We start from the raw sequence: 15,409 nt of genomic DNA, 5'->3' as shown, positions 1-15,409 counted from the left end.
AAGGTGGTGGTGGGTGTTTTTATGCTATTTTTTTTGTCCTGTGGAAATGGACTTGCCAAAAAAAAAAAAAAAAAAAAAAAAAAGTGATTAATCAATAAATACATAAATAAATGGATGTCACTAGCAGTATCTAAGATTACTAAAAATTAACACTTGAACCTGCAGTTTCTTTTCACCATTTTCTGCGAGCCCTATCAAGTTTATAAATTTTTTTTTTGTCCTATTTGGTTTCCTGTATCCAGAAGCTATCATTGCAAAAACAACTGGAGCAAATGAATCCTCTGAGGGCACTGATTTTCTTTCCTCTCTTTTGTTATACATACAAAAAAATGTTTTTATTACACTTGGAGATGCAATTTCACTGAGCTGACCTTTTATGCAGCCAAGTCCTTTGTAAGGAATGAACATGATTTTTATTTCCTGGAAGATTTCTGTATTTCTTTATACTTTGTTTTGCATGGCTGTAATTAATAAAGAACAGTGTATACTGTGTATACAGCACTGAATTTTGTCACACACTGGTTTTATTAGTAGAGGTGGTGTAGGAGCTTGCTGTCATTTCCTAATTAAATTCCATTCTATTTGGGCATGTCAGTACCTAACAATAATATGCTGAAAGTGTCATGGGAAGGTTCTGAGATCAGGGAGGGAGAATGAATGAAGCTGTCAGAGAACCCATTTATGGCCTGTGCCACCCCCATTTTAGAAAAGCTTTAGATTTAGTGCTGCTCTGAGGTGTTCAGTTGCCACTGCATTCCAGAACATTTGTTGGAGTCTCCCAGATCAATTTATTCCTTGGTGGTGGAAGGAGAAGCCACTCCAGCAAGCAGCTGGGTTGTAAACAATGCCAGACACTGAAAATTGGGAGATTTGCCTATGATAACCTGCGATGCCTGTGACTGAGCCAGAAATAAAAGCTCATACTCCCACTCCTGTGATTTAATCACAAGCCTGCCTGTCTGTTCTGAGGGATTCACACTGCCAGCTGGCTCTGTGGGTTGTACAGCAGACTTCAGAAAAAGGAAGCAACCAAGTCTTCTTCAATCCTTCTGTCTGTAATAAAAAGCTCACAGTAGAATTAATGCCCTGGATACACATTCTAAGCATAGCTCAGAAATGTTGGAAAGTAGAATTATATTGAGGAGTGTATATTCTGGACTTGCTGTACAAATCACTGTATTTCCTCTGGCCAGACAGCTTGTATTTTGAAAAACTAATTCCCCTTACAGACAAAATGTATCTGTTGGACTAAGAATTTTTTAATTTTTTTTTTTAAATGGCCTCTAAACAAAACCACCTGAGGTAACCCTCTTGTAGATCAAAACTATCATTATACAGGCTGCTTAGAAAGTCCTGACAGGAAAGTTAAACAAGTTAAAAAAACCCAAACCAAAACATCACCAGGTACTTTTTAATATTACCTTAAAGAAACTTAAGTTCAACAGGTTTCCTGTGCAGCCAGCCAGAGGATGGCAGTGTTCAAATCCATTATTCAGTTGCTCCTGGCTAGAATGTGGTTGTATAGGTGACCTGCCTCTCATTAACTGATCACATCAGTACTCAGGGAAAGAAAGTTTCAGCAGTCCACAAATTAGTTTCATGAGTCAAACATGCAAAGGCAGCCATCTGCAACAAGCAAGGTTGTATTGGTCTTATTTCTGAAACAAAACTATGAAAGTTTCCTACGTTCCCTAGGAACAGCTCTCGATGTTCTATCTCAAAATTAAATACAAGATGGAGTTTGGACTTCTTACAGAATCACTTTGGTTGTAAAAGACCTCCAAGATCATCGAGTCCAACCAGAACCTAACACTGATGAGACTTTGACTAAGCTATACCCCTAATTATTATGTCTATACCACTCTTAAATATCCCCAGGGATGGTGACTCCACCACTGCCCTGGGAAGCCTGTTCCAATGTCTGATAACCATTTCAGTGAAGAAAGTCTTCCTACCATCCAATCTAAACCTCCCTTGGTGCACCTTGAGCCCATTACCTCTTGTTCTATCACTTGTAACTCCACTGAGCAGATGGATGCCCACCTCTTTGCAGCCTCCTTTCATGTAGTTGTAGAGAGTGATGAGGAGTCCCCTCAGCCTCCTCTTCTCCAGGCAGAACAGCCCCAGCTCCCTCAGCTGCTCCTCCTAAGACTTAATGCTCCAAACCCTTCATCAGCTTTCTTGCCCTTCTTCGGACCCACTCTAGGAGCTCAATGTCCTTTCTGCAGTGAGGGGCCCAAACCCCCACAGAGTGCTCGAGGCGTGGCCTCCCCAGTGATGAGTTCAGGGATAAGATCACCTCCCTGCTCCAGGCCAGGATGCCACTGGCCCTCTTGGTCACCTGGGCACACTGCTGGCTCATGTTCAGCCAGATGTCAATCAACACTTCCAGGTCCCTTTTTGCTGGGCAGCCCTGGGCTGTGGGAGCGGGGCGCTGCCGGCTGAGGGCGCCCGGCGCTGCGGTGCGGTGCGGGTGGATGGGCTCGATGTCCCGCTCCTTCAGGGACAGCCCGAGCCGCTGGCGCTGCGGCTTCGGCGCTGCGGAGCGGCCCGGGCCGTGCCTGCCGGGGTACCGAGGGTTATGGAGAGGTTCCCGGCAGCTCCGGTGGGGCTGTCCGGAGCCCGCGGCCCGGGCTGGCGGGTGTCCGGCGGGTGTCGGTCTCGACTCCCCAGAGTCACCTCCTCGTCCCCATCCCCTGTCCTGCGCGGGGTGGCACAGAGGGTCGCTGGGCTCGGAGGTTTCTGACCCGTCGAGTGTACGGTTCAGAGGCGATCCAGCAGCCCGGAGCAGGGCCCGGGGGTGCAGGCGTGGTCGCCCGGTCCCTCACCACCCTCATGTTGCAGGCATGGTGGTGTCAGGATGTTAGTGAAGAAAGATTTGCATGGGCAGGATAATATGGGCTGGTTTATCAGTTTGTAAGCCTTGCCTGACAAAGTTGTGGCTAATTCTGAGTGCATTTGGCAGCAGTTCCTTAACAGGAGTGAATCAGTGCTGCAGTCTGTGCTGTAGCTGCTGCTGCAAGAAATTCCTTGTGGTTTTGGTTTGGGTTTTTTTTTTTTTTTGGTTGGTTTGTTGTGGGGTTTTTTACTTATTATTATGAGTCTAGCTTTTTCTTTAGTACACACGTATTTCTTTGTCAGTCTGAATAAAATGTGATCTCCCTATTTTATGTCAGCTTCTTGCACTGACCTTGTCTTTGCCTGTGTATTTCTATATTGAAGGCAAACTGGCATTTTTCTAGTAACAGCAGTATAATTTTTAACCAGTGACAATAATCTTACAGACTTTTTTTCATGCTGCTTCAGTGGAAGTTTTATTTGGCACTTCTGCAGTTCTCAATGTATATGTATCTTTCCCCCTCTTTGGTTTAGTCTGTATTTCTGTTAAAATAGTGGCAGAAAGGACAACATTAAAATACACTAACCTTTATTTGTTACTAGCTGATGAGATTGTGTGAAAGAAACAGGCACAAATGATAGTTTATCAACTTCTTTTTTTTCCTTGAAGTTAGGCCTGATAAGCCTGTGGTAACCAGTGGAAGCCTCTCTAAACTTTTTGGACACTTAAGCATGTATGGGGAAAAACTTGGATTATTCTGTTTGTCCTGGGTATAGAGATACATTATTACAGTGTTCCAGTACCTAAAGGACAGCTACAGAAGATGGAGACTCCCTATTTACAAGGAATCCCATGGACCAGACAAGGGGCAATGGGCACAAGTTGCTCCTAGGGAGATTCCATTTGAATGCAACAGGAAAATTTTTCACTCTGAGGACAGTCAGACATTGGAATGGTCTCCCAGGGGAAGTGGTCAATTCCTCCTCTTTGGAAAGCTTTAAGTCTCAGCTCAGTGGGTTACTGGGACATATCATATAATCAGTAATATTAAAGGGTTGGACCAGATGATCCCTGAGGTCCTTCCCAAGCTGACATTCTGTGATTCTATGAAATGAAGTTTGAGTATCTGAATTTAAGTCCTTAAGTAAAAACCCAGCATTTTACTGTTTTGATTTCCCGAAAAACTGTTGTGGGTAAGGTAAAAGTTACAAATATTTCCAGCGTGGTTCACACTGAAGTTGGGAGATCATCTCAGGAGCTGGTGAGACTCTTTGAAAACTTGGATTCATATTGTTAGGCATGAAGTATCTGCAGCAGCTGCCCTGACTTAGGTGATTCTTGGCTAAGGGTCCAAGGCACCCCTTCCCTTCTCTGTACCTTTTTGCTGAAGTATGGTGAGGAATGAATCCAGTGAAGTGCTATGGTTAGTGTGGCACTGTAAAAGAAAACTTGCAATCTGTAAGCTTTATTTCAGCAGCCTATATAACTTATCTCTGTAAGTACCCCATTTTGATATCTTTTTCCAGCAGGGAATTTCTAAACTGTGACCCTAAAATGTGCCTTTGTGCTGGAAATAACACTTCATACTACTCTTTTTTTTTTTTTTTAAGTGGGAATAGTCCTTGTTGCAATTAACTTGAGTGTTTTCTTTTAATGTGCACACATCTGAGCATTTGATATAATGAAATGCAGGACATTAACAGACTCCATCAATTTGTAAGCAAGGAAGCATTTAATCCAAAAACTGTTTCTCCAAGAGTTAACAACCTCTGGTTTGGGCAGAACTGCACGAATCCTGCAGCTAGGAATGCTCTGCTGAACATACTGAACTTTGAGTATCCCCAAAGAGCAAACCAGGAACAGGTTTGGCCAAAGAGATGGTGTCATGTTGTGAGCCCTTGGTGTCACAGCAGGAGGAGGTGTTTGGGTGTGGGGTGTTTGAGGTTGATTGACAACCCAGTGTGAACTTCAGAGAGGTGTTAAAAGTTTGCCAGGGTAGAGAGAGACATTCTTTTGGGTGCAGTAGTATCTGGTAGTCACCTGTGATGTCTCAGTTGCTCAGCAGGTTGTGTTTGTATAAATACACGACAAACTGGACTGTTAAGTCTGATTCTGCTTCTGTGACAGGTGGCTTTTGATACAACCAGGTATTTTAGTGAAGGAGCTGTAAGAAAGAGAAGCCTGGAAGGACTAAAACTGCAAGAACAAGAGCACGCTTGAAAAACGGGGGAAAACCAAGAGGGGGTTGAAAGGTGAGAGTGTATTTTTAGAGAGTGTCCTGTTTTCTTGAGATTTGTCACATATTTGTCTCATAACAAGTAAAGCCCAGAAAGAGTCTACTGTAAAAATCCAGGTTTTGAGGAAGTGACTCAGAGAACTTGAAGTGGTCTTATGTAGCTTTTAATTTATGTGTTAACCTTAGAAAGAAAAGCATCCTAATTCTGTGGGTAAGGCATCAGATGAAGGGATGTGAGTTATGAGAAAGATTAATCCAACCAGAAAGGGATCTCAGGAGGTTTCTAGGTCAACCTAAGATTTTGTGGCCCTACAATGAAATCAGAGGTGTTGCTCTCAGATTGCTCTGAGGCTGGATTGCCTAAGATTCTGCATGTGGACTTTTTATATTGTTCTATGCTGCAACATCACAAAGCAATGTCTTTATACCCTGAAGTAAAATCAATGTGTGTACATTTCTAGGTTCTTCCCATTTGACTGGAAGGTCCAAAGTTAGAGATGAACACTTTTCTGTCTCTCCCTCTATCCCTTTTTGTGTGCTATTTTTTCTTTGTAGTTATCTTTGTGGGCAGTGCTCTTAATTTTTGTATGTGTAATTGTAGTACAGTGAAGTTTTAAATCAAAGGTATTTGGATGGCATCCTAAACTGTCACTAGTAATGAAGCATGTAATGAACACTTTCATATCTTGGAGAAAAGCCAACACTTGGAATGCAGAGCAAAGCAACTCTAGTGTTAAGTCTCTGAGAACATTGCTGTGCTTCCATAGTTGAGAACTTCTTATTCAAATTTTAAAATAATAATTTTTAAACACTTATTTGTGTGAACACTTTGTTTCATAAATTTTCTGGAGTTCTCTGTGATGTGTCATGTTGGTAGTTCAGTAAATCTGCTTTCCACAGGACAAAGTTTCCAAAAACCAGTGCCAGCTTTTAATGGTTTAACCTCAGCTGGCAACAAAGCCCCACACAGCCACTCACTGCCTTGCCTCACAGTGGGAGAATCAGACAGATAAAAGTGAGAAGGCTTGTGGGTTAAAACAAAAGAGAGTTTAGGGTCAGTCATCAGGCAGGTGTTGAGCCATTCCCAGGAAAGCAGAGCTGTGTCACACCTCAGGGTGACTTGGGGACACAGACACCATCCCCCCGACCTCCCCAGCTTTGTATTGCTGAGCATGGCATCTGATGGGCTGGGATGTCCCTTGGGTCACTTGGGCTCAGCTCTCCCTGCTCTGTCCCCTCCCACCTTCTTGTGCACCCCTGGTCACTGGCTGGGGGGGTGTGAGGAGCAGGAAAGGCCTGGGCTCTGGGTCAGCAGTGATGCAAACACCTCTGTATTAAATGCTTGTCCCCGTGCTGACAGTCCCCATATGTTTGTGGGCTCAAAACTAGTTCACAAGATTTTGAAGCCACATACAGTGAGACAGCTCTTTAGAGTGAGTTTGCTTACAAACAACTTCCAGAGAAATTGTGAAATGTCAACTCGTGCTGCATGTAGGTAAAAATGTGAAAACACAGCCCAGGAGCTTGATTTATATCCATATTTATTCAACTGCCTGTATTTAGAAGACAGCCACAATTGCTTTTGGACAAAGTCCCTTGGCAAGATAGAGAGGATCGGTTCTAAGTTCAATGCACTGAGTATTTCAGCTTTCATTTTACTCTGCTTTGTTTATTACATGTCAATGTATTAAGTTAATGTGATAACGTTGCCTTCATTACATAAACCTTACCCATGTTTGTAACTTCTGCTCTAATAAACAGTAATAAAAAAACAGTAATAAAAAACAGTAATAAAAAAAGTACAAAAAATTGTATTTGTAGATACATATGTAGATATGTTTTCCCCCTGTGTTCAGTACTGGTGATTTCTCCAGGCTTCTAAGTCAAGTTTTACTCAAAGTACTTTTAATCTATTACTTTTATCTCAAAAGATCTTTTTTTTTTTTACGGAAATATTTTCTGACTATTTTAGAGAACATTAGTGCCCCTCTTAAGTGTTCTTTTTCAGTATTTTGTACAGTTATAGTGAATATCAACTCTTGTATTTGATGAGCATGTAAAATGTTTCAGTTGCACTGATATGCTGCACCAAGGGTGATTTGTTTTTTTTTTTGCTTTTTCTATGCAATTTTAGCAGATTAAAGATAACAAATTTTCCTTTCTGTCAATCTGTAGGCAGTTCTGTGTCCCATGAGACAGGCCTTTAGATTACAGGTGAGGAAGTAAATATTTCTTTTTATTGATCTGGGGCAGCAGGAGGTGAAGGTTTCCTTTGGTGTAAATTTCCAGTGATTTATCAACATGTTGTTACACTATTAAATAACAAATAAATGTACAAGTTCTGTAATTGCAGCCTGTGTTCACCTCTGTGATTGAAACTGAGACAGCAAATCCTCTGTCTCCAAACCCTCATTCTGTGTAAAATCATTGTTAGTAACATACACATGCACCTTAAAACATTTCATTGTAATCTTCATACTGTAACAGAATTTCTGTTGCTTTCTTGTTTATTGTCCAGAAGGGCAATCTTTAGATACATAAAACAGTTTATAAATTTTAAAGAGTTTTAAATCATCTTTGTAGATGAACTCTCAATAGTTAAAGGAAAATATGACACCTAAGGTATGAAGGTTATAAGATGTTTACACAATTAGAACACTTAATAGTTGAAAAGATATCAAGGCAGTGTTTATGTAGTTCAGAGTCAGAAATTTGTAACATTGCTCCTTTCAGGTAGAGCCTGGTGTGTGCTGTTGTACTCAGGGGTGTTTTTTAACAGAAACCCTATTTACTCTGATGTGTATGAAGTAGGGCCCTGAGACTGCAGACCTTGCAATCAAACCTGAGTTTCTGTGCAGTAGTGATGCAAAAACCTCCTAACAAAGCTCCTGAGGACAGAATTCTTCTCTGGGGAGCTGTCTGAACTATGCTTTGTTATTGGTACAACCAGGTGCTGGTGTCTCATGTTGAATGCTGAAATTGGAATACTCCAGGCTGCTTTGAAAGCAAAAATACACAATGCTCATTATTACATCATCTGCTTGAAGCACAAGAATACAGCAATTATGATATAAAGCCTTTTCTTCTTAATCCAGATTTCAGGAAATTCATGAGAACACCTCAGTTGTTGTAAAACCCCTTACATAATGTGATCCAAGCAGTCCTTGCTGAATTTCTTTTTGTTTAAGTGAAACTACATATAGTAATAACTAATAAAGATGATTAAAGCAGGCAGAGTCCAGAAAAAACAAAGTATCTGAATTTTATAAAGCAGTTGACAATATGCCACAACTGGTTAGAAATGGGATGCTGCTCCAATGTTTTCATTTCCCCTGGAGCTCCCCATGTATGTCACAGGGACACACAAGGAATGGGTGTCTGGATGCTGAGGTGATGGAGATTGCTGACAATCTCTGCTCTTGGTTGGTCCTTGTGTCCTACTTGGTTAAAGCAGAGCCTGAACAGGCACCTGCCACAGCTCTTCCTGCTTTGTCATTGCAGTCACTGCTGAGGGAAGGCATCAAGTTGCAAGTGACAGTGAAAAAGAAGCTGAAACCCATCCATTTTCTCAAGCACTTCAGAAAACAAAATCTGTGTCTGCTGCTTCAAGAAACCACTGCTCTTGGGACTCACTTCTTCTTCCTTTCACAAGAAATTACCTTTCCTCTGAAAAATCTCACCAAAGCCCACTGCTTCCTTCCCAAGAGGCATGGCCAGTGCTTAACATTAAGCACTTTATTTTGTTAGTGCCTGTTTTCTGTGTGGTTTAATTTATTATTATTATAAGTGATGCATCATGTTGTGACATAGAGATTAATAGTTAAAACAGTGTTGATTTTCTCAGGATATGTTATAGTCTAACTTAAGAGCCAGGTCCACTGAAAGGTAGGTTACAGCCTAGTTCCACTCTATCACAGCCTCCCAGAGCTCCAACTTTTGCTCAGTGCTAACAATAATTTGGGCCTTTTTATGCCTCTCTCTCTTTTTGCAACAACAAAGCAGATTTAACATGAACACATTCCATTGACATTATACTACAGAACTGCATTTAAAGGCATTCAGCTAGAACATATTTCACTCTGTGCTTTGGATAATGTAAGACACTGGGGAAAGATAATATGAAACTTGAAACATCAGGGGAGGATTAAGTACCAGTTGCATTAAATAAACAAACACCACCATTATGCAAGAGTATTTTATTTTCTGCCTTAAACAAATAAAACCCCCCACATTTCCAATTTGAGGTAAACCATTAGTAGTAGTTTGCAAAGAGTATAAATGTCTCTAAAAATAAAATAGCAACACAAAGGTCATAACAAGATTTACATTTGTCTCTAGACCCTCACCAGGTTCACACAGTACCACTTGATGTGAGCTGGGGGCTCAACCCCCTGAACTCTTCATCTGAAGGCCCAGTGTAGCCAAAAGTAAATGCCCTGACAGTGTTAGGACTGAGGGAATGTCATTTGTTCTCAGCACAGATGGTCTCAGGCACTTTTAACATGTTGCACCACTTGTTTATTAAAGCTGCTGTTGTGCAATGCACTTAACTCTCAAAGAATTTTGCCCAGTTTACACCTTCCTGCTTAGGACTCACTTCATCATTTTGACTGTGTTGCCAAACTGGAACAACTTGGCTGAGCAGCTGAATGGGAGAAACTAAATCCAGGGAACTACACCAGCCAGGCACCCAAGCAGAACACCTGGACAAGAAACATGTTTATGAGTGACCAGCAGATCATTTGGTATCTCCCTGGAATTTCTGATGGAGTTCTGCAGAAGTATTTGGATGATGAAGGAGCACATTTACATTTTTCCCTGCCCTCTATGGCAGAAGACTGGGTTACATAGTCAGAACAAACCTAATTATCTACAGATGTGAGTTAAGAGAGCAAGTAAGTACAAAGGGACAGCAGTGCTGGCTGTTCATGAGGTTGGGCTGTTTCTTTTAGTGGCAACAGTCCAGAGCAACAAAGGCCTCAACACAGAGAGGGCTTACACCTTTTATTTTGTACAGGAAAGTTGTATAACTTAAACTGATTGGTAATTTTCTGCTAGTTAAAGCTGTGTGTACAAGAGCACTTGTTCATCATGCCATACCAGCATATCTTCTTTTTTAAGTCTAAGAATCAATAGCAGCTGATGGTATCTGTTTAATATAATTTCATTAAAATTCCCAGAAGAGTTTTACTAAGAGTGAATGAACAACAGTCCACACTTGGTGCTGTACCTGCTTTTGAGGGATGCTTACTTACACTCCAAAGCTTTGTAACACTTCAGTTGTGCTTTAAAAGTAAACAAAAAATATCAATCCATACATAATTATGCATGACTGAATATATCAACTATTCATCAGTCTTGCCTAATTTTCTAAGTATCTAAAAGTGATTTAATCCACTCAAAAATTCGTATATTTTTTTAAAAAGCAGTTAGTGTTTAATCTGTAAGCTGCTATGTAACTCCTTAAAAGCCAAATCATCTTACATAACATTGAATTACACTGCACCACAAGTGAGTATGATGCTTCATGGACAAATAAAATATAGTCCCTTTTCTAAAGGAATTACAGCCCAAGGCCCAGATCCTGCAGAAGCTAAGACAAAATGAAATTTAGTGGAATTTATGTTGCATATGTGAAGTTACTCTTGTGCCTGTGTCCACAGTGCTAGGCTGTTAATGAAAAACTGTATTTTAACCTACTCTGCACTAAATGGTGGTAGAAGAAAAACAGCTCTAGTTCTTTATTGCCAAAATTGCAGTTTACTTTTGCACAGCTATTTTTATGCAGATTTAAAGGAAGGCAGATCATAGACCTTTAGAGATTTACTACTAAATTTGAAAAAGGAAGCCTTTTAAACAATTCCTTGTAACTCTGGCACTTTTGCTGTTGCAACTTACAAAAGGGAAAGTGGAATGTTACAAATGATCCTTTAAGATGCAAAAATAGATTGTTTCTCAGTGCACTCTCTAGTCTTTCTTTGCATCCTGGGCACCTTTTTCTTCTTCATCAGAGTATACTGTGGGTTCCTCCCCTTCCTTCAGCAGCTTACCAACATGGTGATACTTAACTGGGAAAAATAAAAGAATCCAAGTCATTATTCTGCCCTGAAATGTACCTTTTTAAGCTACTATGTGTTTCCTGAATTAACAAGATGCATGTATTATACTAAAACAGCTCTCAGTGACCTGTTCCAAACACTCTGGTAAAAGGAGAAAAGCTGAAATCAACTACTTGACTTACTACTAGTGTTATAGTAAGTGTAAGAAACATGCAAAGTGAATGGAATTATAATTCTCCTTCTGCCTAAGCCAAAAGATGAATGAAAGATACAAGTAAACTGAGGGACTCATCCACCTAAAGAAACAGAATCCCAGACTAGATTATTTCTCCTCAATGAAGCAAAAGATGCCTCTGACTACAGGTATTTAGGACAAGCCTTGCTGTTATAATAAATGAGAATTTTAAGCAACTAACTTATTAGAAAGATTGTAATAAAAAAAGCACAGTTCACTGTGTGTCCTGATACCTGAAAAGCCAGATTTGAACACTGGTTCAGGTCAGATATTTGGTAGGATAGTTCTGGTTTCTGCATCACACTTTTTAGCATCATAAAACAGCCATTCAGTGTGGCATGATTAACAATCTTGATTAAGACAGGAATGAGTGCCAAAATAGTAGGGACACACTAGGTCAGAGCTGAGATGTTCTAATGATATTATGTGAAGGAAAGGTCCATTCTAGCTAGTGCTAATAAATCTCTAATACCATACACTCTATTTAAAAACAGAATATAATTTCCACTATACTACAGTTTCCATCATTTATATGTAAAAGTCACCAAGACAACCTACTGATACAAGGTTTTGGGTTGTTTGTTTTTTTTTTTTTTTTTTTGTCCTATCTGACAGTAGAAATAATCCCTTTGGTGTTCATTTGTCTAAAAGGCATCATGAGATATGGAGGAATAATTTTTCATTGTCAAGATACACGCTAGGAGAAAAAAAAATGTCCTGGTACAAGCTCAGCATAGCAACTTCCATAAAACTGTTGTCTGAAGTTCACTTTTTTGAGCAGAAAGTTGCAGCACACAACACAAAACAGTTGGAATTGCCTTTTTTAAACTTCCAGTACTAAGCACTGGAAAACAAGGTAACTATGAAAGTGACTTCATTCTGTTAATTTTAGAACAAATTAAGTGTGCAAAATGTCTTTTTCCCCCTGCCACTCTGGCCATCACTGTGAGAGTAATGACCAGGCTGCTTCCAAGCACAGAGGTGGCATTTGCTCATTCTTGATCACTTTCTCGGGGAGAAAGTCAGTTATCCATGAGAAAGATACAGTTATCCATGAATCTTATAAAGCCACCAGCAAGGCCATGCAGAAAAAAAAGCTGTATCAAGAGCTCCAAGGGGAAAAGGCATAGTTTAAACAGACTTCAAAACTCAGAAACCTCAAGAAGTAATAATTCAAATGTTACTCTTTTTTTCCAAGAAACTGAAGGCGATACGAGCTTCATTTTTTTCAGAGCAGAGAAATCCAATAATTTCTAGATGGGATACTAACTGTATCAAAAACATGTTCTTAATTTCCAGTTACTGTCTACTTTTTTGGGTAGTCTTATAGATCATATCCTAGGCTTCAATCTCTCCTACAGTTCTGTAAGGAGCAGAGGAAGAAAGAACGCAGCAGGAAAACTGGTATTTCTCTTAATTCTTTTGAGTAACAGTAATTCTAGCAATAATTATTAACCGAAGTATTAAGGTAATTTCCAGACTGATGCTTCTAGCTGGTTACAGCCTTTTAACCACTACTTCCCTTATTACACACTAGTTACTAGCTACTTCTTTGTAAATAGCTTTAAAATTGCTTACAAGTGAATTGTGACTCCCAGTCCCTCAAGGTCTCTTGCTGTGAAGCATTGAGATCAGAGAGGTCATCATACTCATCCCTCAGAGCCTCCTTATCCAGGCAGAACGTGGCAAGGCCTCGGGATGCATCTCTTCCAGCAAAAATTCCATAGGGGCCATCTTTAAAACAAAACCATAAGCAGAACTGTTACAGGGGTAATGGATGCTGAATGATCTTCATGGATCAGAGTCCCCAAAAGAAAACAGATGATGAGTTCTTACCCTGATCTGTGGGTCAGATGTGCCTCAACCTTCTGAAATGTTATTAAGTTTTATTCAAGTTGGTAATAAAGGAAAACAGAGGAAGAGAACAAGAAACAAAACCACGGAATGAGATATTGAGTTTGCTGAAACACTAAGACAATGAATCACAAACTGTGCATGGAACACAGAAACGAGGTAAGAATAAGCACACAAAATTGGGAAGCACATCCTCAGGAAGAGGATTTGTATGTCTGAGGTGACAGAAACTTTCTCAGAGATGCTTCTGACTCAAAAAGCTGAAAAGACGGCTTAAGAGAAAAAGTGGTGAGATACTAGGAATTACCAACTTGGAAGAAGTTTTAGAACTTCTAAAATGTAAGATGAACTCAAATGATCAAAACATGCAACTCATAGTAGATCAGAGATACCTTATCAAGACAGACCCCTGCTAAACTTCATTAATGATTAACTTGCTTGTATGACAAACTGAAAATGGGGATATCACATGCTGCAACTAGACACTGAAAGTTCTTCAGGGAGCTTAAAGAAGTTAGATGTGAACTCTGGTTACTGTAGAAATCATGCCACCTCCCATACATTCCAGAGTGAGCTTTTGCTAAATTCATGAAAAGAATCTTACTTTTCCATTAAAATGAAAATCAAACTAGCCAGACACTGTGAGGAACCATTCAGCAATTATCAAATTAGATGCAACAGGCAACTTTTACTGCTGTCAAGGGAGGCAGCACCCAAAGCACGGTCCTTAAATGGTTGTAGTTTGCACAAACACAAAGCAGTCCCTCTAACTCAGCTGTACATATAATCTCGACTGCTGCAGAATGCAGATTTACAGTCCAGCATCATTCAGCAACAGTTTCCAGTCTATGTTTGGACGCAAAGTACTAAATCTCATCATGCTTCCAAATATGTGGTGTCTCCTGCACTTTTCTCCTTAGCTCTGAGGAGAGCTCGCAGCTCACTAGGGCTGCTCAAGAGTGGTTCTGCCAGACAGATCCTGGTACACGCTGGGAACTCAGTGAGTCTTTTTAACCCGAGGCCTCTGTTCATCAAACTCTTACACCTGGGTGCACATCCCCAGCTGCTCTGCCACCATGGCTTATTCCATCATCTCTGCACACTTGAGCAGCCTGCACTCCTGCTACGAAGATGTTTTAATCTAAATCGCTCGGTATTTAGTACAAATATTAGGCAATCGAGTGATGCCCGCTAAAAGCTTGGAAAGGAATGTAAACACAGAACACTTCGCTTCGGCCTCCTGGCATCGGGCAGAGGCACCGAAGCCGCCCAACCCCACCGCGGCACAACCCCTCACGGTCCCCGCGGCATGTGTGACCTTCCCTGGGACAATAAAGAGAACAATGAGGCAACCTGCGCGGACAAAACCGCAGTTTTCACAACACCGGGGCCCGACCCCGGCGCCCAGGAAGCGGGGTTGGTACCGCCCCGAGCCTCACCCGGGAGGCAGCCCCGGCGATCGCGTCCCAGGCCGAGCTCCGCGGATCCAGAGCCGGGGAGGCTGCGGGGAATCCTCCGGGGGGCACGGGCAGCTCAGCCGAGCGCTCATCCCGCAGGCCAGGAGGCGGCTTGGCCATTAGCGCGGCGGCCGCTGATGCCCACGCCGCAGGGAACAGCAAACTCCTCCGCCAGCACCGGCCCCGACACCACCCAGCCGGGCCCCACCGACACCCCCGTGGTCCCCCCCCGGCCAGCGGCCCCGGGCACAAAGGGCCGCGGGCTCCCGGGCTGGTCCCGCCCCTCACCGGGCCCGTAGAACTTCTTGGCGCGGGTCACGTCGAAGACTTTGCCGTTGACGGCCATGAGGATGCGGGGGTCGCTCACCCCGTCGTAGGGCCGCAGCTGCGACAGCGTGAAGTCGCGACGCTTCATCTTGGGCAGCGATGGCGGGTCCGCCTCTCCCGCCGGCGCCGCGGGCCGCTCGCCCCGCAGGATCTGGTAGAGCAGGAAGAGGCAGAGGGCCAGGAGGCTGAGGTTGAGCGGGGAGCCCACGATCTCCAGCAGCAAGCCGCCCCCCTCGCCTGCCGCCGCCTCCTCGCCGCCCACCGCCACCTCCTCGCGGGCCATCGGGCTGAGCTGCGCTCGGACGCGGCGGTTTCTGAGAAGCGGGGCGGCGGTACCGGCGGGGAGGAGGAGCCCCGCACCGCCCCGGCGCCCTGAAGGGGCGTCCCGGCCATGTGGGGCGG

General features: G+C 42.4%; 1 protein-coding gene across 1 annotated transcript; it reads right to left on the bottom strand.

The window, feature by feature from the left end:
- Nucleotides 1–9,256: 9,256 nt before the first annotated feature.
- On the bottom strand, nucleotides 9,257–15,383 carry PGRMC1 (progesterone receptor membrane component 1). Its single transcript, XM_071758184.1, has 3 exons — nucleotides 14,969–15,383; nucleotides 12,948–13,103; nucleotides 9,257–11,143 (listed from the first exon to the last, which is right to left on the bottom strand). Exons 1-3 carry the CDS (start codon nucleotides 15,288–15,290, stop codon nucleotides 11,043–11,045), a joined length of 579 nt encoding a protein of 192 aa, XP_071614285.1. The 5' UTR covers nucleotides 15,291–15,383; the 3' UTR covers nucleotides 9,257–11,042.
- Between the last annotated feature and the right edge of the window lie 26 nt (nucleotides 15,384–15,409).

This window comes from Heliangelus exortis, chromosome 14, assembly GCF_036169615.1.
Source record: "Heliangelus exortis chromosome 14, bHelExo1.hap1, whole genome shotgun sequence".
Taxonomy (NCBI): domain Eukaryota; kingdom Metazoa; phylum Chordata; class Aves; order Apodiformes; family Trochilidae; genus Heliangelus; species Heliangelus exortis.
Note: the sequence above shows the minus strand (reverse complement) of the source record. Positions and strands in the feature narration are given on the sequence as shown.